The sequence below is a fragment of the Macaca fascicularis genome, chromosome 11 (assembly GCF_037993035.2).
Source record: "Macaca fascicularis isolate 582-1 chromosome 11, T2T-MFA8v1.1".
Taxonomy (NCBI): domain Eukaryota; kingdom Metazoa; phylum Chordata; class Mammalia; order Primates; family Cercopithecidae; genus Macaca; species Macaca fascicularis.
This window is the reverse complement of record NC_088385.1, coordinates 12329144-12354908: the sequence shown is the minus strand read 5'-3', so window position 1 is coordinate 12354908 and position 25765 is coordinate 12329144. Positions and strand designations below refer to the sequence as shown.

Below are 25765 nucleotides of genomic sequence, written 5' to 3'. Positions count from 1 at the left end.
AAATAAAGTTCAAGCAGTCCTCTAGGGAAATAATAAAACCAGAAAATGTGGCCAAGCATGGTGGCTAGCGCCTGTAATCCCAGCACTTGGGGAGGCCGAGGCAGGAGGATTGCTTGAGCCCAGGAGTCTGAGATCTGTCTGGGCAACATGGTGAAACCCAGTCTATGCAAAAAATACAAAAAATGAGATGGGTGTGGTGGCACACATCTCTAGTCCCACTTACTCAGGAGGCTGAGCTGGGAGAATCACCTGAGCCTAGGAGATCAAGGTTGCAGTGAGCTATAATTGTACTACTGCGCTCCAGCCTGTGCAACAGAGGGAGACCCTATCTCAAATAAAACAAACACCAAAACCCCAGAAAATGTTAAACCTTAGAATGATTAAGAATCTGCTATAGGGATGGGCATGGTGGTTCATACCTGTAGTCCCTATTACTTAGGAGGCTGAGGCAGGAGGATTACTCAAGACCAGGAGTTTAAGACCAGTCTGGGCAACATAATGATATCCCCATCTCTAAAAAACAACAACAAAAAAATTAGCAAAGCACAGTGGCTCCCGCCTTGAGTCCCAACTACTCAGGAGGCTGAGGCAGTAGAATTGCTTGAGCCCAGGAATTCGAGGTGGCAGTGAGGTATGATCACACCTCTGCACTCCAGCCTGGGAAATGGGCAATGGAGCAAGACTATGTCGCTTAAAAAAAAAAAAAAGGCTGGGCACGGTGGCTCACGCCTGTAATCCCAGCACTTTGGGAAGCCGAGACGGGTGATAACGAGGTCAGGAGATCGAGACCATCCTGGCTAACACGATGAAACCCCGTCTCTACTAAAAACATAAAAAATTAGCCGGGCGTGGTGGCAGGTGCCTGTAGTCCCAGCTACTTGGGAAGCTGAGGCAGGAGAATGCTTGAATCCGGGAGGTGGAGCTTGCGGTGAGCCAAGATAGCACCACTGCTCTCCAGCCTGGGCAACAGAGCGAGACTCCGTCTCAAAAAAAAAAAAAAAAAAAGAAAAGAAAGAAAAGAAAAGAAAAAGTCTGCTATATGTACTTGATAAAACAAGGACTGTAATCAGGGGTTAAAGGGAATACCCAGTGTAGTGTATAGCCTAGGTGATGGGTGAAGGTATCTTTCACCAACGAGACATGCTCATGTCCTTGGGAAAGAGGCGACTTTCAGAGAAATTCACTAGTGATGGATCAAGGTGGTTGCAAAACCATTTTAAGACCTATGGGCCTTCGACGGTCCTTCTTTTGGGAGTGTTTTGTATTGTTTTCTGGAATGATTAGTCTGGTGAGTTCACAAGAGCAGTCAGAGGAGAGGTTTAAGAAAAGTTTATTATACTGGATCCAGAGACACAGAGGCATGGCATGGCATGCAGGGCCACATGGAAAACAACACGGTGGCCAGGATGCTGAAGACAGAGGCAAGCGAAGGTTTGGGACAGAGCGTTTCTCACAGTTTTGGGAAAGGGGAGACATAAGACAGAGTGGGGTAAGTTTAGAATTGGCTAATTTGAATACTGTAAACTATAGGCAGGGTTCCTAGTTGCCTGGTGTCTAGTGTACTCTAGATATCTAGTATCTAGATATCCCAGCACTAGACACCAGGCAACTAGGAGCCACGCCTATAGTCTAGAGTACCCCTAGAGTATACTAGACACCTGGCTCCTAGTTGCCTGGTATCTACTGCTGAATGATTAACGTAGAGAAATAGTGCCTCTTGGGGTTTATGAACCAGATAGAGGAGGTTTGGTTCTTGACTGATTAGTCTGCATATTAAAGATGTGCTCCTGGCTGAGACTGCTATCTCTAAGAATTGGCTGGCCCTAGGAGAGACAGTCTCCTTTTAGTCAGAAAGATTTTTTAACATGTTAAAACATCATAATTTTTTTTTTTTGAGACAGAGTGTCGCTCTGTTGCCCAGGCTGGAGTGCAGTGGCACGATCCTGGCTCACTGCAACCTCCACCTCCCGGGTTCAAGCGATTCTCCTGCCTCTACCTCCTGAGTAGCTGGGATTACAGGCGTCTGCCATCACACCTGGCTAATTTTTGCGTTTTTAGTAGAGACAGGGTTTCACCATGTTGGCCAGGCTGGTCTTGAACTCCTGACCTCAGGTGATCTTCCCACCTCAGTCTCCCAGTGCTGGGATTATAGGCATGAGCCACCTCGCCTGGCTGATATACATAAAATTTTATATGTGTATACACACACACACTCTCACACACACACACACACACACACACACACACTACAGAAGGCCATCCTATGCATCATATCAATTGCCCATATTCATATGCAACAGTATTCTTTGTTTTTATTTTTTAATTTTTTTTGAGATGGAATCTCACTGTCACCCAGGTTGGAGTGCGGTGGCACGATCTTAGCTCACTGCAACCTCCGCCTCTCTTCAAGAGATTCTCCTGCTTCAAGCTCCTGAGCAGCTGGGACTACAGGCTTACGTCACCACTCCCAGCTACTTTTTCTATTTTTGGTGGAGACAGGGTTTCACTATGTTGGCCAGGTTGGTCTTGAACTCCTGAGGTCAAGTGTTCCAGCCACCTTGGCCTCCCAAAGTGCAGGGATTACAGGCATGAGACACCATGCCCACCCTGCAAAATAAATTTTTGTGTATGGCCAGACCCTGTGGCTCACACCTGTAATTCTAGCACCTTGGGAGACTGAGGCAGGAGGATCACTTAACACCAGGAGTTTGAGACCAACTTGGGCAACATAGTGAGACCTCATCTCTAAAAAAAAAAAAAATTAAAAACAAAAAACTAATGAGTTGAATTACAATTGGCTAATTAGCATGTTGTGTTTTGTTGACATTTAATCCAACATTTATTTACTTTGGTTTTGCAGGAATTTGACACTGGGGAGATGGGTATTTTGGAGGCATTTGTTGGGTTTTAGGTCTCAAATAGTTTTTAGACCCTTGTAAAACTCGTAGTCCCTAGTGTATCTTGGACTCCGGGCCATAACCTCATCTATCAAATTGCCTGATGTCCTGAATCTACCTTCACATTGTTTAGGAATTATGGCTTATGTAACCCCGAACTTTTGATGAGTATCTTAGCATCTGTCAACTTGGTAAGACCAGACTAATTTACTGTTGACAAATGGGCTGTGTAATCCCCCGGCCTGCTCTGATACCAGGCACCAACTCACCTCACCCACTATGGACTGGGTAAAACTGTCCTGCCCTCCATGGAGCAAGTAGGTATTTACCGTGGATGGCCTGGTCCCAAGCAATGTTGAGAGAATTAAGAATTTGTTGATGGGCTTGATTGGTAGCCCAGTCTAAGAAGCTCAATCAGTCCATCAGAACAACATATATCAAGGGCCTATTATGTTTCAGACAATCGTCTAAGACGATAATGGACAAAATAAACAATACAAATCCTATCATTCTCTCTCACACAGAACTTTCACAAAAGAACAATATCTGATTGTTGTTCATCATCCCCAATTTTTTACTGCTCCTTCAGTCTTCAATCCAATATGTTTACTACTCTACTAAATGCCTTATTTACTTCTATATTGTTAAATTCAATCAGCACTTTTTATCTTATCTCTCTGTAAGCACTCTCTCTTTCTGAAAACTCGCTAATTTTTTGTCTCTGTATAAACCACTCTGTTGGTTTCCCTTTTCTCTTTGGGTATCTCTTCCAAGGCTCACCATGGATCATTCTTTCCGCTCCCATAATTCACGTATCTGTGCTTCTCCATCATCTATCATTTTCATTTCTACAGACTTTCCATGTTGGGGGCCTCAAGTGCATGCATGGATTCATTGAATTAATATGAGGCTGGAAACCACCAAATTTATTGTTTCCAACTCATACCTCTGTATACAATTATTTACCTGTCAGTATGTCCCAAAGTAAACTCATTGTTTTTATCACCCTGTTTTCTTTTCTCCTCTATTTTCTCTCTTGGTGCCTGGGATTAACCTCTTCCTCACCTGTGCCAACTGATCAGCCAAAGGTAGATGCTACCCCCCACCCACCGCATTCACTAGCTCCTTTTATCATGAAGGCGTTATCCCTTTTATCCAGGCCTAACTGCAATAGCATTTAGGAAATCTTTTAGTCTCCAGTGCACCCTTTCTAAGTCATCCTCCACACTGCTGCCAGACATTTCTAAGTAACAGGTTTGTTCTGTCATATTAGAATCTCCACATAAACAATAAAATAAATAAATTGCAAGTTTGATGAAGTTACTCCCACTTTTTTGTTAGAGACAAGGTCTCGCTATGTTGCCCAGGCTGGAGTGTAGTGGCTGTTCACAGGCACGATTATAGCACACTACAGCCTCAAACTCAAGTGATCCTCTTGCCTCAGCCTCTCGAGTAGCTGGGACTAGAGGAACACACAACCATCCTCAACTTAAGTTATTAGGTTGGTGCAAAAGTAATTGCGGTTTTGCCAAAACCACAATTACTTGTGCACCAACTTAATACTTCCCCTTTTAAAAAATTATTTTAGATTAGCCAGGCATGGGGGCATGGAGTTGTAGTCCCAGCTACTTGGGAGATTAAGTCAAGAGGATTACTTGAGCCCAGGAGTTTAAGGCCGTAGTGTGCTATAAGCTCCCGGAAGCTGCCTTTGAACCTGTGAGCTGATTTAAGATGATATCCTCCATGTGTTTCTGTGCATGATGGTGTCAGATTTTGTGTTTGAAATTGGGTATCGTTGGTCTCTCCTTCCTCTAGGAGCATTTTTGAAGGGAAAGGCTGTTTTTCACTAACTTCGTAGCACCAGCACCTACAATGGGGTTCAACAAACAGCAGGCACTCGAAAGGTATGTGATACAGAAAAAAAGATTTCCCTCTGCTTGAGGAAGATATGGCCAACCTATCCAGTCACAGTCACCAGAAAGTGAAATTAAATTCTGTAGCCTTTGTGCTGTAGAGTTCTGTTCTTACCCAAAACAGCAGCTTCATCAGGAATTGCAGGGCTGAGCTAAGCCTGAGTAGAGGAAAACCAGCATGCACATTTCAGGAACAAACATGAAAATTCGAAGTCTAGAACAAGAGCTGGGCGTGGTGGCTTGTGCCTGTAATCCCAGCACTTTGGCAGGCCAAGGTTGGCAGATCATTTGAGTTCAAGAGTTCAAGACCAACCTGGGCAACATGGTGAATTCCTGTGTCTACAAAAAAAAAAGGGGGCAAAAATTAGCTTGGCATGGTGGCTCGTGCCTGTAGTCTCGGCTACTTGGGAGGCTGAGGTGGGAAGCCTTGAGCCCGGGAGGTGGAGATTGCAGTAAGCCGAGATCATGCCATGACACTCCAGCCTGGGTAGGCCAGGCCCTGTCTCAAAAACAAAAGTCCAGAACAACAGAGACTAGAATTGAGGTATTTCCATGAGACTGGAGTTTAGAATACTGACCTAGCAGAGCTCATCAGAGCATAGGTAGGACAGAAATAAGGTGAAAGTGTCCTGGGATGATGGTGAGAAACATAAGCTGGGCTTTGAGTTTAAGTGCTGTTAGGTACATGTTTGTGAGTCATACTGGTTTACAGGGCCAGGGACAGGAGAGACAGCCAGTTAGGCAAGGAAGTACAGCCACTGGGTAAGACCCAGGCTCAGACGCAATATGTTCTTCAAGTATAACTGTTAACAAGGAGCAAAACTCCAGTCAGTGTAGAAAATGGTGGTTTGCTTTTAATTCAGTTTCCTTTTGCAACTTTCATACCTAGTCATTCACTTTCTTTAAGTTAATTCTTCATAAACTGTTTTATAGCTGTCATGCTAATTCTCACTAGTACCACCTTAGTATCAACATTCTTCATGGTGAAAAGATGAGTAGGGACAATGATATTGACCCTCTTTGGGGAATTCGAGGGAAAAAATGCCCGTTAGCCATAGGATTAAGAATATAAAATAGAAAGTGAAGAAAGGGGTGGGTATGATGGGCTGCATGCAAGTTAAATTCTTATAGAACAGAAACTGAGTAAGCCAGGAATTCAGCTGACAAGGGAGGCGAGCAGGAGGGAACCCTTAGAGAGAAAAGGAGATATTCAGAGAGACAGAGGCTGTGCAGTCCCTGAAAACCAGACAGAAGCAGTAGCCAATCACTACAGCCATCTCAGTTATTCAGTCCAACACAAAAGTAGGTGTTGCTCTAAGGTATTTTGTAGATATGTCTGAAGCCCATCATCCATTGCTTTTAGGTATGGAGGATGATTCTAGATCATTGGGTGGGCCTGATTGAATTAGTTGAAAGAAGTTAAGAACAGAACTGAAGCTTTCCCTGAAGAAGAGATTCCACCTATGGAATAGAGCATTGTTCACGTCCTAGAGTTCCAGCCTGCCCTTGTTGACAGCCTGCCCTGCAGATCTGGGACCTCCCTTGCCATCCCCCATAACCACCTATGCCATTATAGCCCCACGTACAGTCATCTTTCTCCAGTTTAACCCTGACTGTTAAACTCTCTCCCATAGATTGTTCAACCCTCAGAAAATGTTTTGTAAGTCACTGTTGGAACAATGACTTGAGTGCTTGAAGCCACCCTATCCAGGTGGATCCCATTGCTGTGGAATGTTATAGCACAGGGTTCCTACAGACATAGCTTTATGATCACTGTCTCAGGCTATCACATGTGAAAGGACAGTTTTTAGACACTCAGAGAACCATGCTATCTCCTCTGCTAGATTTCAATTTTACTGAAATTTTCTTAACTCCTTAAAGCTGTGAAATATTCTATAGAGTAATAAGAAAATGCTGGAGAATATAGAATAATGAAGTTTATATTGCTTCCTAAGTTTAAAATAGTATTTCTTTTCTTTAATTTTAATTATTAAATATATTCAGTGCTTCTTTCTCTCGTCTATTCTGTCTTCCTGGAGATAACCACAGCTAACAGGTTGGAGTTTCTCTTTAGCCCTTTGGCTAAGCATATATATATGTATGTGTATATATATGTTTGAAAGGAATGCTATATGTGTCTGCATGTGTTATCTATCTACATACACACATACACATGTTAAAACATAAATGAGATCAAGGTATGCAAATTATTTTTGCAGGGTTTTTTTTGTGTGTGAGACAGAGGGTCACTGTGTCACCCAGGGTGAGTACAGTGGCACAATCACAGCTTATTGCAGCCTCAATTTCTCAGGCTCAGGTAATCCTCCTACATCAGCCTGAGTAGCTAGGACTACAAGCACATGTCAGCACACCCAGCTAATTTTTTTTTTTTTTAAGACAGAGTCTCACTCTGTTGCCCAGGCTGGAGGTCTGTGGTGAGATCTTGGCTCACTGCAACCTCTGCCTCTTGGATTCAAGCAATTCTCATGCCTCAGCCTCCTGAGTAGCTGGGATTATAGGCACCCACCACCACACCTGGCTAATTTTTGTATTTTTAGCAGAGAAAGAGTTCTACTATGTTGGCCAGGCTGTTCTTAAACTCCAGACCTCAAGTGATCCTCCCGCCTCAACCTCCCAAAAAGCTGGGATTACAGGCATGAGTCACTGCACCTGGCTGAATCTGATCTTTTAGATATTGGCATTTTAAGACGAAAAGTTTGGCTGATCCAAAGGTAGGAAGTTATCTCAATTGACTGTTCACAGTTACAGATTAAACTCTTTGTTCTATTCTTTCCCTACCTTCCCACTACTGCATTTGACTAGTCTTTAAAAAGAAGTCCTTAAAATGGGCCAGGCACAGTGGCTCATGCCTGTAATCCCAACAGTTTGGGAGGCCGAAGCGGGCAGATCACTTAAGGTCAGGAATTCGAGACCAGCCTGGCCAACATGGTGAAACCCTGTCTCTACTAATAATACAAAAATTAGTCAGGTGTGCAGGCAGGTGCCTGTAATCCCAGCTACTTGGGAGGCTGAGGCAGGAGAATCGCTTGAACCCGGGAGGTGGAGGTTGCAGTGAACCTAGATCGGGCCATTGCCCTCCAGCCTGGGTGATGAGCAAAACTCCATCTCAAAAAATAAAATAAAATGAACAAAAATAATGAAAGATCTGAGAAAATTTGATTAAATCTGTTGACATCATTGATATATTTAGGATATTTAAGAAAACTTGTTTTGCCATTGTGTAGCTTTAATTTATTAGATTTACTTGCAAATCTGCCCTGTAAAGCATTTTAACTGGTTAAAAGCAGTTATGTTCATATGCATGATGTAATTTGAAATGTTAAAAGTAGTGTAAGCTGGGTGCTGTTGTGCATGCCTGTAGTTCCTGCTACTGGGGAGGCTGTGGCAGGAGGATCATTTGAGCCTAGTGGTTAGAGTCCAGTCTGGGCAACATAGCAAGACTCCAGAAGGGGAAGGGAGGGGAGGGAAGGGGAAGGGAGGGAAGGGGATGGAAAAGGGAAGGGAAGGGAAGGGAAGGGAGAAGAAAGGAGGGAGGGAGGGAGGGAGGGAGGGAAGGAAGGAAGGAAGGAAGGAAGGAAGGAAGGAAGGAAGGAAGGAAGGAAGGAAGGAAGGAAGGAAATGAAGGAAGGAACAAACGAACGAAGGAAGGAAGGAAATAGTGTAATCAAATTTGCCAATAGGATTTTTTAGCCAGATGTGGCAGCTCAGGTCTGTAATCCCAGTGTTCTGGGAGACTGAGGCAAGAGGATCCTTTGAGGCCAGGAGTTTGAGACCAGCTTGGTCAACACAGCAAGAGTGTATCTCTACAAATAATATTTTATGTTATTTTTTTAATTAATTTTTTTTTCTGTATAGAGATGAGGTCTCACTGTGTTGCCCAGGCTGGTCTCAAACGTCTGGGCTCAAGTGATCCTCCTGCCTCGGCCTCCCAAAGTGCTGGGATTATAGGCATGCACCACGGCACCTGGCCCTCTACAAATTATTTATATATTTATTTATGTATTTTGAGACAGGGGCTCACTCTGTCGCTGGGGCAGGAGTGCAGTGGTGCGACCTTGGCTCACTGCAACCTCTGTCTCCCAGACTCAAGCGCTCCTCCCACCTCAGCCTCCCCAGTATTTGGCACTACAGATGCACACCACCACGCCTGGCTAATGTTTTGTATTTTTAGTAGAGATGGGGTTTTACCATGTTGCCCAGGCTGGTCTCAAACTCCTGAGCTCAAGTCATCCTCCCACCTCAGCCTCCCAAAGTACTGGGATTACAGGCATGAGCCACTACGCCCAGCCTCTACAAATAATTTTTTTTTTTTTAAAGTAGTCAGGCATGGTGGTATATGCTCTTAGTCCCAGCTACTTGAAAGACTGAGGTAGGAGGATTGCTTGACCCTAGGAGTTTGGGACTGCACAGTGAGCTATGATCATACCACTGCATTCTAGCCTCAGTAACAGAATGCCGGATCTGTCCCGCAGACCCTGGCCAAGCGACGGATGAAAGGAGTACTCAGACACAGGTATACAGTGTAAGAGCTGCTAGGGGACTGCCAACAGGGTGAGCAGTGTGGAGCAGCTGGAGCTGCTTGCATTTATTTAGTACAAACATAATGTGAAAGCCTGGTGCAAACACAATCTGCAGGTAATTAACTTTATTGTTTCCCCTTACTGGGAGCAGTCACGCTTGGATGACCACAGGTGGTTTCTGGGCAACATGGGTAAGCAAGGCTATTTAGATAAATTCCCCTATACTTCCTTGTACCTATTTCTCGCCCTCTGCCTCGGGATAAGTGAACAGCTGCCTCCAGTTTATTCTCCCCAGAAGCTTTACAGAGCCTTCTGACCTTTCAAAAGGCCTGCTTCTTTCCCTATAGCTTCTTTCACCACTCTGACCTATCCCACGCAACAGAGCAAGATTCAGTCCCAAAAAAATAATACTTTTGTTTTTAAAAGTATAATCTCTATCTTGGGTTGCTCCAATATTAAAGAAGAAGTGAAAGTGGTTGTCATTTAATGCAAAAAATTAGATTTGTAAGTCATATAACACAATTTTTAAGTTTGAAATAGGACCGGGCATGGTGGCTCACACCTGTAATCCCAGCACTTTGGGAGGCCAAGGTGGGCAGATCACTTGAGGTCAGGAATTCAAGACCAGCCTAGCCAACATGGCGAAACCCTGTGTCTACCAAAAATACAAAAATTAGCCAGGCATGGTGGTGCATGCCTGTAATCCCAGCTACTCAGGTGGCTAAGGCAAGATAATTGCTTGACCAGCCTGAGAATCAGAGGTTGCAGTGAGCTAAGATCATGCTAGTACACTCCAGCCTGAACAACAGAGCAAGCCTCTATCTCAAAAAAGAAAAAAAAGTTTGAAATAAAGGCTTAAAATTCTGAAATACTATGAATAATGCTTTCTGTGATGAAAAGTTCCCCAAATTTATTTTATTTTATTTTATTTTTTTTGAGCTGGAGTTTTGCTCTTGTTGCCCAGGCTAGAGTACAGTGGCATGATCTCGGCTCACTACAACCTCCGCCTCCTGGGTTCAAGCGATTCTCCTGCCTCAACCTCCCAAGTAGCTGGGATTACAGGCGCGCACCACCAAGCCCAGCTAATCTTTGTATTTTTAGTAGAGACAGGGTTTCACCATATTGGCCAGGCCAGTCTCGAACTCCTGACCTCAGGCGATCCACCCACCTCGGCCTCTCAAAGTGCTGGGATTACAGGTGTGAGCCACTGTGCTTGGCTGCCAACTTTCATTTTAAAACTTCATATAATATTTTATCCATGTACGTGGATTGCCAAAGCTTATTGAAGGCAGAGACTTTTTAATTAAAAACTTTCTTCATATAGCTTCATGATGTCACAATGTTATGCACATAGTACAGTTCATCAACAAATATTTGGAAGAATAAATAAATAAATAAACTCTATTTCTCATGAAATCTTAAAAATAATTATTGTCGGCTGAGCACGATGGCTCATGCCTATAATCCCAGCACTTTGGGAGGCCAAGGTGGGTACATCACTTGAGGTCAGGAGTTCGAAACCAGTCTGGCCAACATGGCTAAACCCCATCTCTATGAAAAATACAAAAAATTAGCAGGATGTTGTGGTACACGCCTGTAGTTCCAGCTACTCAGGAGGCTGAGGCAGGAGAATCACTTGAACCCAGGAAGCAGAGGTTGCAGTGAGCTGAGATCATGCCACTGCACTCCAGCCTAGGCGACAGAGTAAGACTCTATCTCAAAAAAAAAAAAAAGAAAAGAACAAAAAGAAAAGAAAATAAAAGTCATACTGCCTTTTAAAAAATGTGTATAATTCTACTATCTAACTCCAGGCTATTTTCATCACCCTTAAAAGAAAAATCTCATAACCATTAAGTAGACACTCCTCATTTCCCCCTCCCTCCAGTCCATGACAACCACAAATTTTTCTGTCTCTATGGATTTTCCTCTTCTGGACATTTTATATGAACTGAATCATACAATGAGTGACTTTTTGTGTCTAAATTCTTTCACACAGCACAATGTTTGCAAGGTTTATCCATGTTGTAGCATGTATCAGCAATTCATTCATTTTTATAGCTGAATAAAATTCCATTGTGTAGATATACCACCTTTTGTTTATTCATTAGTTGATGGTGTGTCTACTTTTTGGCCATTATGAATATGTTTTTTTGAACATTCCTGTACAAGTTTTAGTTTAAACACATGTCTCTAATTCTCTTAGATATATACCCAGGAGTAGAATTGCTGGGTCATATGGTAATTCTATGTTTAACTTTAGAGGAACTGCCAAACTGTTTTCCACAACTGCTGCACCATTTTATATTTTCACCAGCCAATATATGAGGGTTCCAATTTCTACAGTACTCGTTATTGGGTTTTTTTGTTTGTTAGTTTGTTTATCGCCACCATCGTAGATATAAAATAGTATTTCTTTGTGGTTTTAATTTGCATGTCCCTAGTGACTAATGATATTGAGTATCTTTTCATGTGCTTATTGACCATTTGTAAATATTTGAAGAAATGTCTGCTTAAGTCTTTTAAGTGGCAATTTGGCCATTTTTTAATGAGGTTGTTTGTCTTTTGTTGTTGAATTATAAGAGTTTTGTTCTCTCTCTCTCTTTTTTTTTTTTTTTTTGAGGCAGAATATTGCTCTGTCACACAGGATAGAGTGCAGTGGTGTGAACATGGCTCACTGTAGCCTCGGCTTGCGGGGCTCAAGAGATCATCTGCCTCTGCCTTCCATGTATCTGAGACCACAGGCTCACAGCACCCGTCCAGCTAATTTTTTAAAATTTTTTGTAGAGATTGGGTCTCACCATGTTTCCCAGGCTAGTCTTGGACTCCTGGGCTCAAGCAATCCTCCCTCCTCAGCCTCCCAAAGTGCTGGGATTACAGACATTAGCCACCGTGTCCAACCTAAGAGTTCTTTAGATGTTCTGGATACTAGACTCTTGAGTAGAAAAAATACACAAAGTGTTTTTCCCTCTGTTCTCATACCACAGCCACAATCAACACAGGAGACTTCTGTAATCAATGCAAGCAATCTATTCTGCAGCAGACACAAACCGGGTATCCTCCAGTTCAATTCAGACACTATCTACCTGGACAGTTTCAGATCCCGCAGTTGAGGGTTCAGTCCCACAAGATTATCCCCACGCTCCCACCAGTCACACGTCCAGACCTCTGGAACTTCTGACCGGTTACTTCAAGTTGGGGTTCCCATGACCTTCGTTGGGTTTGATTAATTCATTAGGACTGCCCACAGAACTCAGGGAAATACTTATGTTTACTGGTTTATTACAAAGGATAATGACACAAATAAACAGCCAGATGAAGAGATACATAGGGCAAGGTCTAGAAGGTTCCTGAGCACAGAAGCTTCTGTACCCGCCGAGATGTGGTACACCACTCTCCCAGGACACAGATGAGTTTGGAATTTTTTGTTTTTGTTTTTGTATTTTTCTGTAGACCTGCACTGTAGGCATGGATGAGTTTTTGTTTACCTTCTTGTGTTTAACTCTCTGAAAGCTCCCTAAACCCTGTCCTCTTGGGCTTTATGGAGACTTCATTGGATAGGTATAACTGAAGCATGGACAACCACGTAAAATTGTGATTAGAAAAAAGGGTATGATCAAGACTGGCCACAGTGGCTCACGTCTGTAATCCCAGCACTTTGGGAGGCCAAGGCGGGCAAATCACCCAAGGTCAGGAGTTCAAGACCAGCCTGACCAATATGATGAAACCCCATCGCTACTAAAAATACAAAAATTAGCCAGGCATGGTGGCAGGCGCCTGTAGTCCCAACTACTTGGGAGGCTGAGGCAGTAGAATTGCTTGAGCCCAGAAGGCGGAGGTTGCAGTGAGCTGAGATCACACCACTGCGTGCCAGCCTGGGTGACAGAGCTAGACTCTGTCTCAAAAAAGAAAAAGAAAAAAAGGTATGAGCTAATGCTAATAGAATGGGGAAACCCAGCAAGGCCTGTCTGTCCAGATTCTTCTTGGCCTCTCTGTGCAGCATTCCTTCACCCAAGATATGGGCAGGACCCTGTCGGGAATGAAGGTCTCATGATCTACAGTCCAACAAGATAGGTCAGTTTGTTTGTTTGTTTGTTTGTTTTTTGTTTTTGAGACAGCCTCCTGAGTAGCTGGGACTACAGATGTGTGCTACCATGCCCGGCTACGTTTTGTAGAGACGGGGGTCTCACTGTGTTGCCCAGGCTGGTCTTGAACTCCAAGGCTCAGGCCACCCGCCCGCCTCGGCCTCCCATAACGCTGGGATTACAGGCATGAGCCATCATGCCCAGTCAGATTATTTCTTTATAGCCAGTGTTTATATGGAAAAGAGGGGGAATTAGAGTAGTATTTTTAGGTTTTATGACTGGTTTGGGGGAAAGGAGGTGCTGGTTTCTTTGACTACCTTGTGGAAGAGAGATTCTAGTTTTTATGGATGGCCTCAGGGAAGAATGAGGGGCCAGAGACAGGAGGGCAGGAGAAGGTCAGAGAGACAGTTTTGCTTCTGAGGTCTAAACCATCCAACCTTATAACATGACTGTAATAAGGGTTGGGGGGGGTTATAAGCCAGGAACTATGGACAATAACCAACATATATCATAATATCACAGCCCTTATCAGATATATGATTTGCAAGTGTTTTCTACTACTTCTGTGGGTTGTCTTTTCACTTTATTACTAAGTGTCCTCTGATGCACAAAGATTTTTAATTTTGATGAAGTCCAACTTATTTTTGTCTTTGGTTACTTGTGCTTTTGGTGTCATAATTAAGGAACTGTTGCCTAATCTAAAGTCATACAAATTTTTACCTATGTTTCTCTCTAAGGGTTTATAATTTAGGCTCTAATATTTAGGTATTTGATGAGTCTTTTTTTGTTTTGTTTTGTTTAGTTTTGTTTTGTTTTGTTTTGAGACGGAGTCTCGCTCTGTCGCCCAGGCTGGAGTGCAGTGGCCGGATCTCAGCTCACTGCAAGCTCCGCCTCCCTGGTTCACGCCATTCTCCTGCCTCAGCCTCCCGAGTAGCTGGGACTACAGGCGCCCGCCACCTCGCCCGGCTAGTTTTTTGTATTTTTTTAGTAGAGACGGGGTTTCACCGTGTTAGCCAGGATGGTCTCGATCTCCCGACCTCGTGATCCGCCCGTCTCGGCCTCCCAAAGTGCTGGGATTACAGGCTTGAGCCACCGCGCCGGGCCTAGAGTCTTTAATTTTTATATACAGTGTGTAGTAGAGACTCAAATTCATTCCTTTGCATGTAATATCCAATTAGCTCAGCACCATTTGTTGAGAAGATCATTTTTGCTCTAATGAATGGTGCTTACACCCTTGTGAGAAATTAGTTGACTACAGATGTATGGGATAACTTCTGGACTCTCAAGTTTATCCCATCATACTGATTTTTTATTTTAACTTAATATAAATCACTTTTATATTATTACACTTGGTATTTTATCTTCAAAACTTCCAAAATTATTTATCATTTATTTAATTGATAGAAAGTGAGCCAGAAGCAAATTTGCTGTCATAAAAGTTTACTAAAAATCAAGAGAAATGGCTTCATAGCACCATTACTTCAATGTTACAATTACATACATTGTTATTAGAATCATTCCTACAGTTATAAATTTATGAAGCTTTGGGAATCCATTTCAATATATCAGAAAAGGAAATCATGTTAATAAAAATATCATTAGACACAAAATAATATAAAATATAAATGAATACATGAAGTAACAATTTTTAATATTTAACTTTTTTACAAACTTATGTACAATAAGATTAAAATAAGACAGCTGTGTATACAAGTTTTCCTATGGATCTGTTCATCTTCACTGCAAGGGTTGCTAGGTAATAACTGCACACGGATATAGTTATTCTGAATATTTTTCTCACCATCAAAGACAGTTGTTAGGGACAAATAGACACCAAATTGAGATAAATAGGGAATCCCTTATTGGCTCCTTACATTTTGTTGGATAAAGCACAATTTCCTTGCAATGCTTTCCCATCCTTCTCTCCCAAATATTGTTCTCTTTCTCTCTCTCTCTCTTTTTTTTCCCCTTTCTTTCTTTTTTTTTTAATACAGAGTCTTGCTCTTAACACCCAGGCTGGAGTGCAATGGCACGATCTCGGCTCACTGTGACCTCCACCTCCTGGGTTCAAGCGATTCTCCTGCCTCAGCCTCCCAAGTAGCTGGGATTACAGGCACCTGCTACCATGCCTGGCTAATTTTTGTAGTTTTAGTAGAGACGGGGTTTTGCCATGTTGGCCAGGCTGGTCTCAAACTCCTGACCACAGGTGATCCGCCCAGCTCGGCCTCCCAAACTGCTGGGATTACAGGCATGAGCCACCACGCCCGGCCCTCTCTCTCTCTCTTTTTTTTTTTTTCTTTTTTGAAGAGACAGGGTCTTGCTATGTTGCCCAGGCTGGCCTTGAACACCTGTCTTCAAGTCATCCTCCCTCCTCAATCTCCCAAGCAGCTAGAACTATAAGCGTGTGTTTTATTGTTGGCAGCTTTATCATTCTGTTTTGTCACAACTCTCTTATATAGTTAATATACCTTTGGGAGAAGCATCACACACATACAAAAAGTAGCAGACCTTGACCTGATTGGCATTTCTGAGATTAAGAGACCCAGGAGAGCCAATAGATTTTCCTCTTCTCAACATTCAAGGGACTTCCTTCCAATTGTTTGCTAATAATGATATATGAAGTTTGTGGGTATTTCTAAATTAGGGACTTCCTTAAAAGAGTTTGTGTTTCCAGAAGATTTGCTACATCAGTCATCAACCCATTATTAGGGTGTCTTGTTCACAGTTCTCCTGCCTATTTTAAGATCCTTTATTAAAATAGCTTGAAGATGACCATGCATGGTCTATACCTCCATCCCCACCCATAACAATCTTCTTTTATACAAACATAAAAACATGCTTCTGCTGATTAAAACATACAGCACATGATTGGATATTAATGCTTTGGAGAGATGGTTTGGGATCACAATCACCCAGATACTCTCATTAGGAGGTTCTATAGATCATGGCCTGATGGAGGAGTTTGTGTTACTTGAAAGTAAACATCAAGGGAAAAGAATAGAAAAATCTATCACTAACACCATTGTTAACTCAAATGAGTCAAATAATAAAGGATGTTGATATAAAAACTTTTGATCCTCTCACCATGCTTTCTAGGATCTACCTTCTGCTCTCATCCCACCTAAAAGTCATAGAAAAGCGTTGACACTTTAGGATGCTCCCAGGTCCTGCCATTCTGTTATTCCCAGTAGGGGACAATGTTGCATTCAAAACTGCACCAATTGCAGCATGTCCCTGGTCAGGCCTGTGTTCCTTCTCTATTTTCAAGACATAGATCTTTTTAAAGAGTCGCATATAAATATTTTTTCTCTAAACTCTAAGAAAATGAGAGTTGAAGAAGAAAAACAGAGAAGACTTAAGGATTGTTTTTTATCCACTGTCTTCAGCAGAAATATTTCATCGTGTGTGACATTCCTGGAAGTTGCTATCAAAGTCCCAAGGTACGAAATGCGTCTCGTAAGTCATCAACCTCATACAGGGGCTGTAGAGAAAGAGAGGGGCAAATTGAGTGAATGGCTTCAAAACTCAGTTGGAGGCTAGTGGGGCCGGAGAGGCTTCTAAACTGAATGGATGGCTTTCTAACATTTTGGAAGAAAGTAAATTGGGAAAGAGTTTTTTGGGATTTTTTGTTTTGCTTTGTGTTTTTGTTTTTCTTTAAAAAAAAGGAGAAAAGAATTCTGACCAGGAAGGAAACACAACCCTGGGGATAGACGGAAATTTAAAAATGTGAAACAACAAAAGAAAGAAAAGGGAAGGAAAAGGAACCTTAGCAGAGGGCTCTGAATGGTGAAAGAGCAGAAGAAAAAGCTGATGTGGAGAAGCAATAAAGTTTTCATCAGATGAAAACTGAGAGTGATTAAACAATAAGAAAATATAAGAAATATACGAAGCTCCAAAAAAGACTACAGAGAAAGAAAGGAAATTTAAAAAGCAAGGAAGCCCCTTACCAAAAGGATGCGCCGAAGCTGTCTGGAGAGACGAACTGAATTTTCATGCAACCCTTCCCAGGCTTTGAAAGTTCTTTCACGATTTTCTACAAAAGTATTCCAGCAGTAAAAATAATCTTTAAAAAAAAAAGAAAGAAAGAAAGAAAAAAAGGCGGGGATGTGGTGGTAGAAGACAGTTTAGGTTCCAAATCGAGGGAAAAGAAAGCAACCTGGCCCCATTTTCTTATTTCCTCAGGGCCTTGGCTCTGAGCCATTTACTCTTTTCTCTACTTGTAACCTTTAATTTCGGCTCCAAAGGTGAACCAGAATCCCCGCCCACTTCTTCCCCTGGTGCTTCCCCACTGACTCATTCGTTCTGCATCGCAATCCCGAATGAGGGCTGCTGCACTGCGCCTGCGCGGAAGGCCCTTTCGCACCTTTGAAGGTCATGATGGCTATTTGCACCCCGGCGCGGTGCAACCGTCTCAGCCCCTCAGGCTCAGCCTTGCGGTCCTCGCAGAAGTAGAGGCGCGCGGTGAAGATCCTCAGACTGAGGTTGGGGTTCCCTCGCAGAAAGTCGGCCACATGTCGGGCACAGTCGTAGCAGGGGCTCCAGGAGGTGAACCAGGTGACGCGGTAGCACCTGCCAGGGTCTAGGTCCCAGTCCGAGATGTAGCGGAGGAAGAGCAATTCCACGTGGCAGCCGGACTGCGGAGACAGAGAAGACCCCGCTAACATTCACTGACTTTTCTTGCGGCTCTGGTAGCCTTCGTCATTGTCTCCTACAATGATCTTTGGGGATGCTAGGAGCTACCGTCCTTGTGTTACAGAGAGGCTAAGCAACTTGCTCGGAAGAGCACACCAGTAGGTAGAGCTGAACCCTTGGCTGCACTAGTCCTGCAGAGTGAAGGAAGGCTATGGGTTTTTGCGGAATGAGGAAGATGAAGTGCGCTGAGTTTGGAGGAAGCAGTGTCACACTGCCTCACCGAAGATTTAATTTGTGTTTATGAAGTTGCTTTTTGCACCTTTTGAGAAGGAAAATGGCTGCAAGTGCCTGTTGATGTAACATTGTGGAAATATACCTGGACCACTAGGTAGAGGTAGGACAGTTTATGAGGATCTGAAAAGCGGAAATAGATTTTGGTAAAGCAGACAGATGGGTGTTGTAAGAGAAGTACTAGGCACTGCCACGAAAGGTAAATGAAAGTGCTTGGTAAAACCAAAGCCTTCTGAAATAGAATGTGTCATGTCACCAGATAGGAAGGAGACTGGCATGTACCTAATACAAATGTAGGCAAAGAAAATTGCATGGTAATATAACCATCAAACAATGAACCATATGATGACCTTCCACCCCATGGATGCTTCCCTGAGATTCCGCCAAGTCCAGAGGTCACAGCATGTTAGGATAAAGGAGATACCCACGGGCAGAAGTTTATGTAAACCCGTCTGGATTTTGGTGAAGAAGTCTCTTGGAAATGTAATTCTCTCGGGTAGCTGAAAGATCAGTTTAATTCATCAATCAGCTGAGGCTTCTCTGAGTTTTCTGGGGATCACCATGTTGAATGTATTCACTGGTCTATGATCCATGTGAACAGGAGGGAAAAGAAATCATTTGGAAAACAGAATTGAGCCACTGTTAATTTTTTCCCAAATTCTTCTTCCTTAATCTTCAAAAATGCTTAAGACACAATTTGTTTTTCACATTTAAAATTTTTGCTTGAACAAGCTGATAATATTCTCCCAAATAAAAATGATTTTAGCTTAATTAATCTCAAAGGCAATTCAGAGGCTGAGGAAAGCGGGTAAAAATTTTGGGAGCAGTTGTTCTTGGCATTGAAGGAAAGTGTGGCATTAGGGTGCCCAGCATTACTGGGGAGGAATTAAATCACATATTTTGGGCCACGTCTAATATGGGTGCATGGACATGGAAAAAGAAAGAAAAAAAGGATTTGAGGAATGTAATAGAGACACGAGTGCCAAAAAAGGATGGAAGTAATACCATCAGCAGGTGGCTCTAAAAGCACTTACAGTTGACCATTAGACTGCTTGCAAAGCAGACTTTAATTGATACCTTATTGCGAAGATGACCAAAGTCCAGTGAAAAGGAAGTAGCACTGTCCCGCCTCTTCACTACATAGCACAGGTAGGTCTCATGCCGACCCTTAGCCCAGCGGACATTTTTGAAGTGATAAAGAAACTTCCTCCGGTTCATCAAGAGGCTGTGGGTGAGAGGAGGGAGAGAAAATGCAAGAGTACAGTTTATTATCTGATCACTCTAGATTTTCCTTCAGCTTTTTAAAGAAGTCGTTACTTGGGCTAAACCAAAGAAGATGCTCTGGCTTCCTCTGCTGGATGCCTGAGCCCTACTGAGCCCTGTTGAGCCTGGAATCCATCATAAACTCCTTTTCCTGCTTATATTTAAGGCCAATTGAGAGATACTCATCAAGGACCCCAAACCCTTACTCACAAGACGGTCACCTCCTGCCACTGTCTCCTAGATGCTGATGACTTGGAATTACAATTAAATTTGTTCTTCAACAAGAAAACAAAACAAAAAATAAAAAACTTGTTCCTCAGTCCCATAATTATATTTTCAGATTTCCCCTCCAGTCTTTACCTAAGTGTCCAACTTGTACCTCAAACTCAAAATGCTCAAAACGATATTCCTCAACTGCCCCCTGTCCTAAACTGCCTCTCCTTTGCCACCTCAGGTAAGCAGGTTAGCATCCTTGACTCATTTCTTCTTCCTCGGTCCTCATATTTAATTCATCATCTAAATGTGCTGATTCAAACCCCCCAATATATCTTGAATTGGTACCTTCTCTGTCTGCGGTTCTCTGCTTCGGTCCAAGCCCCCATTTTGTTCCTCCTTATCTGTTGTGCTGGCCTTTTAACTGGTCTCTCTGCCTCCAGTCCCTCCAAAATAACATTCTCACAGTGTCACCACCATGATCTCACAAAAACCCAGGTGCACCATGCCATTTCCATGCTGAAGAATCCCGATGGTTCTCTTCTGCCCGCAGAATAAACTCCAAACTCTTTAATGTGGTGTTTAGGCCACTTTTTACAGTTGGACCTCAATCTAAATTTCTTTTTTTAATTTTTTTTTTTTTTTTTTTGAGATAAGGTCTCACTTTGTTGCCCAGGCTGAAGTACACTGGCATGATGTTGGCTTATTGTAGCCTCAACCTCCCAGGCTCAGGCAAATCTCCCAGGGTCAGCAGATCCTCCCACCTCAGCCTCCTGTGTAGCTGGGATTACAGGCACCCACCCCTGTGCCCAGGTAATGTTTGTATTTTTGGTAGAGACGGTGTTTCACCATCTTGGCCAGACTGGCCTCGAACTCCTGACTTCAGGTGATCTGCTCACCTTGGCCTCCCAAAGTGCTGGGATTACAGGCATAAGCCACTCCACCGGCCTATTTTTTAATGTATAAGAGTAATACCTGGCTGGGCACCGTGGCTCACACCTGTTTTTTAATGTATAAGAGCAACACTTGGCTGGGCATGGTGGCTCACACCTGTAATCCCAGCACTTTGGGAGGCCGAGGCAGGTGGATCACCTGAAGTCAGGAGTTTGAGACCAGCCTGGCCAACATGGTGAAACCCCATTTCTACTAAAAATACAAGCATTAGCCAAGTGTGGTGGTAAGCGCCTGTAATCCCAGCTACCCAGGAGGCTGAGGCGACAGAATTGCTTGAACCCAGGAGGCGGAGGTTGCAGTTAGCTACGGTCACGCCATTCCACTCCAGCGTGGGCAACAAGACCAAAACTCCACCTCAAGAAAAAAAAAGAAAGAAAGAGTAATATTTGATCATTGTCAAACTTGAATACTATGGAAAAATAGAAGAACTCTAAATTTTAAAATATTAAAGATTTTTAAAATCTCGAATATCAGTGTCTAATAATGATAATTAGACATAGTGTCTAATGACAATGACTGTGAAGATTCTTGTGTTTATTCCTCTAGTCTTTCTACAGGCACATATTTACATAATTTGGATTATACTGATTGCATGGGTGATTTTGTACTCTGCTGCTTTTTTAACTAGGCAAAATAATCCAAATATCTTGCTATGCTATTCCCACATAATGACTGATTTCTCCTCCTCTTTGGTTTCTGGCTCCTAGCACAGTGTCTTGCATATCATAAGCACTAACTTGAATAGCATTTGTGGAAATACTCTGGTAACCCAAGTTTCTTTAAAGAAATCAAGAGTCCCCATTGCAGCTGCAAACAGCAACACAAGCTGTACAGCATGGCTGATATGAAAGCACAGTGGTGCCTGGATTTTGTCCCTAGTCTTTTCCAGAAATGCATTTATCCAATTTGTGGAGCTAGTGCTGTCACCTAATGGTACGGGGCAGAAGTGCAGAGAATTTGCGAAGTAAAGGGCTCAGGAATTTGAATAACGTTTGCTGGCAAGAGAATTGAAACTTTTCTTACTCATTATTTTTTCTTACATTGAGGTATAATTTACATACAGTAAACTTCAACCATTTAAGATGCATAATTCTACGAATATTTTTGGGTGTAAACACCCCAAACTGCTACCACAGTCAGGATACAGAAGCTGAATCACCACCCTCACCCCACCAGAGCTTCTTCCTCCCCCTTTGCAAACCTTCCCCTCCCCACAGGGCAACCACTGATTTGCTTTCTTTTTTTCCTCTTTTTATGGAGAATGGAGTTTCACTGTGTTGCCCAGGCTGGTCTTAAACTCCTGAGTTCTAGCAATCCTCCCATTTGGACTCTCAAAGTGCTGGGATTATAAGTGTGAGCCACTATGCCTGCCCTGATTTGCTTTCTGTAACTATAAGTTACTTTCATTTTCTAGAATTTCGTATAGCATACATTATCTCCTCCTTCGTGTCTGACTTCTTTCATTTAGCGTCATGACTTTGGGATTCATCCCAAAGTACCTTCTTCCTTTGTCCTGCAGGGTGGTATTCTATTGCATGGATATAGCACATGTTGTTTATTTGTTCGCTTGGTGGTGAATATTTGGATAGTCTCTACTTCAGGGTTTTGTGAATAAAGGTACTATGAACATTCATGTACCAGTCTTTGTGTGGATATACATTGAGAATTGATATTTTAGTAATGTAGTGCCAGTGATAGACCCTGACGTTAAAAGTTAAATACCAAAACATCAGCCTAACTAAGGAGATAATCTAGGACAACAGTTCTTTGTAGTTGCTTCCATTTATTTTTCATTTTTCTTATTATTTTTTTGAGGCAAGTTCTAGTCCTGTCACCCATGCTGGAGTGTAGTGGCGCAAGCATTGCTCAGTGCAGCCTTGACCTCCTGGGTTCCAGATTCTCCTGCCTCGGCCCCCTAGTAGCTGGGACCACACGCACATGCCACCATGTCCAGCTAATTTTTGTATTTTTTTATAGAAACAAGGTTTTGCCATGTTGCTCAGGCTGCCTGGGCTCAAGCGATCCACCCACCTCAGCCTCCCAAAGTGCTGGGATTATAGGGGTGAGCCACTACACCCGGCCATCTGTTTCAATTTAAATGTCTCCCCCCACATACATGAAGCTTATTGGAAAGCACTTTAAACCTTAGGCAGCAAACTGGCTTTATTACCAGTATACACATTATGTAAGGTAAAAATTAGCCATATTATTTTAAAATTAAAAATGCATATTTTGATCTAAATGGATACTAGGCCAGATGCAGTGGCTCATGACTGTATCCCAACACTTTGGGAGGCCAAGGCAGGAGGATTGCTTGAGCCCAGGAGTTCAAGACTGCAGATAAGCTATGATTGCACCACTGCACTCCAGCCTGGGTAATAGGGTGAGATTGTCTTTAAAAAAATAAAAAGCATAAGAAACATAAAATGAATACTAAAAAAGATACAATAATAATTAGCTTTATTTTAAAAGGATAATAATTATTATGGTAATTACCATAGTACCAACCACCATTACTATTACTATATTAGCATATAATAACCTTTTATATATATAAGCTCAACACATAATAGGTGCTTAATAAGTACAGAAGAAAAAGAAAAGCAATTCTCCCTTTGAGGCCCAGGGTTAATTAAGCATCATCTCTTACCAATAAATCTCTTTTCTATTTAACTTACCCTCCTGAGCTGTATAGATGAGAAAGGCAAAGGAAGCCACCTCTTTTTACATGCACCTTGGTTGGTGGGATGTGTGTGTGTGTAGAGAGATAGAGAGAGAGCCTTATCATAAGGAAGAAAAAGTGTCCTGGAAGTCTAGATAAGAAGGATGTGGCACAGATAAAGGACTTCGGGTGGATTTTTGGGTCCTACTCTACATGAAAATGCCATAGGCCTGCACTGTTTCTGTCACATGTTACCAGTCAGAGCGAAATGAATTGCATGATCCTAACCTGCTAGTTAACTTTGTTGATCCATTACTTCCCTTCTCTGGTTAGGGGCCTGTTTCCAGCTCCCTGTTCTGGTCATTTCTCTCCGGGGTAGGAAGCACTTTGCCGAAGGAGTGTTTCAAGCCTGCAGGCTGACAGCTGCCTGGACAGCTGTGCTCCCTGAAGCAGAACCCTAGCTGCATCCCCAGCCGTGCAAACCAGAAACAAGCGGGTTAAAAATAAGCCTGACCAAGTCATTTTGCCATCACCGATGAGCGCCACAGATACTCTCCTCTTTAATGATGATATTAATCGCTCTTTCGTCCTATTGAATTTCATCTTGTCTCCTTTTCTGTCTTTCTCTGAATTTCAACTGCTGAGTTTACCTTTGCTTTGCATTTTACTTCGAACAAGTATTTCCAATGGACCCTTCACAAGGACCTATACCTCAGACTTGTTTTCAAAATCTCAGTGTAAACTGAGGAGACATTTGATATTGTTTGCCCTCAAGAAAATTTTCTGAAGGATATTAAGTCCTCCATTAAAAATCTTTATTCTGTATATTGAATGTGATGGCTCATGTCTGTAATTCCAACACTTTAGGAGGCCCAGGCAGGAGGATTGCTTGAGGCCAGGACTTAGAGACCAGCCTGGGCTGGTCTAAGACCCCGTCTCTACAAAAAAATATATTTTTAAAAAATCTTAATTATGTAATGCATGTTCTTTATAAAGGAATTAAATTGAGGTAAAGTATAAGGATTAGGCATTATTCTCATACATTCATAGTAATCATAAAGGTAGGAATAGAGTAAGTTCTATGATATTAACTGCTCAAAAACTGCAAATAAAAACATTGTGAGGACCTTAACCAAATTCACACCTGAGAGGTAAGTTAAGCTATGTCTGAGCAAATGGAAAGATTAGTTAATAGTAAAAGTGCCATTAACTGCCTAACAATTAGTCCTTTAACATTAAATAACTTGCTTGAATGAATTTTTCTCCTTGTAATGGACATAATCAAAGTGACTTTCAAGCAATTAACTTAAAATGTTTGGCATTTCTAAAATTACAAATTGTCTTACTATAGCTAAATTATTTCAGTAACATCTCCCTAGGAAAGTGTGTCTTCAAGTTGTTTTATTGTTGAATATGTACAAAATTATTATGAAAATTGACACTACCATTTTTAGTACAGTACTGCTATTACCTTTTCATGATTTGAGTCTCTAAAGATTTGCTATGTTCATATTATTACCATAAATTAGTTTCAACCATGGTACAAATCTCAGGACGAATCAGTACATTGTACACACTACTTCTTCTGCCACATGAAAAAGAGAGAAATCGAGAGAAGTCTGAAACAGAAAGAATTGGCTGACAGCATATAAGATCTGAATAGAACAAAAGGAGACAGATCAAAAATATATATATGCATATTGATCAAGCTGATCTTATCAGTCAGACAGTTATATGAGAGAAAGGGATAGCTACCAGTCTCATTACTCAGATTTGCTCTGAGAGGAAGGCCAGTGCAATCACCCATGAGGAGACTGCCTCTTTACCTGTCCATAGCCGTGTCCAGAGTGTCTTTCTTGGCTCCCTGAAAGTCTCAGGCCAGAAAAATCTTGCTTCAATTAATGATGGTTCTCTGCCTCAGTCTGACAGTGCATTGGCCCTTCACATTCAAATTTGAGCTTGCCCTTTTGGGCTCCTCCCCTGACAGCATCACCCCCACCAGGTACCCCAACGGCCTTGCTCCTGATTTGGATCCAGTGAAGATGGGTGGGTGGGGCTGTCATAGGCAGAGTCACACAGGTTAAACGATTGAGGGCAGCTCTGCTTAATGTTTAGGTTCCTTTAGGGCTGCTGCTCTGAAAGTCCAGTCCATGCTCCATAGCTAGCAAAGATCAAGAGGCAGTAGCAGCAGACACTTAAATTGTAATCATGATAACACAAAATAAAAGCACAATGATAATAGTAATATTTATGTAAATACCTTAAAGAGCATTTAAATAGCTTCTTGTGTTGTCGTGTGAAAGAGCACTTAAAAAGC

General features: G+C 42.4%; 1 protein-coding gene across 1 annotated transcript; it reads right to left on the bottom strand.

Moving 5' to 3' along the window:
- Positions 1-14856: 14856 nt before the first annotated feature.
- Positions 14857-25375, bottom strand: AICDA (activation induced cytidine deaminase). The gene is made up of 5 exons (XM_005570042.5): positions 25275-25375; positions 19434-19581; positions 17797-18067; positions 17381-17496; positions 14857-16914 (listed from the first exon to the last, which is right to left on the bottom strand). Exons 1-5 carry the CDS (start codon positions 25280-25282, stop codon positions 16861-16863), a joined length of 597 nt encoding a protein of 198 aa, XP_005570099.1. The 5' UTR covers positions 25283-25375; the 3' UTR covers positions 14857-16860.
- Between the last annotated feature and the right edge of the window lie 390 nt (positions 25376-25765).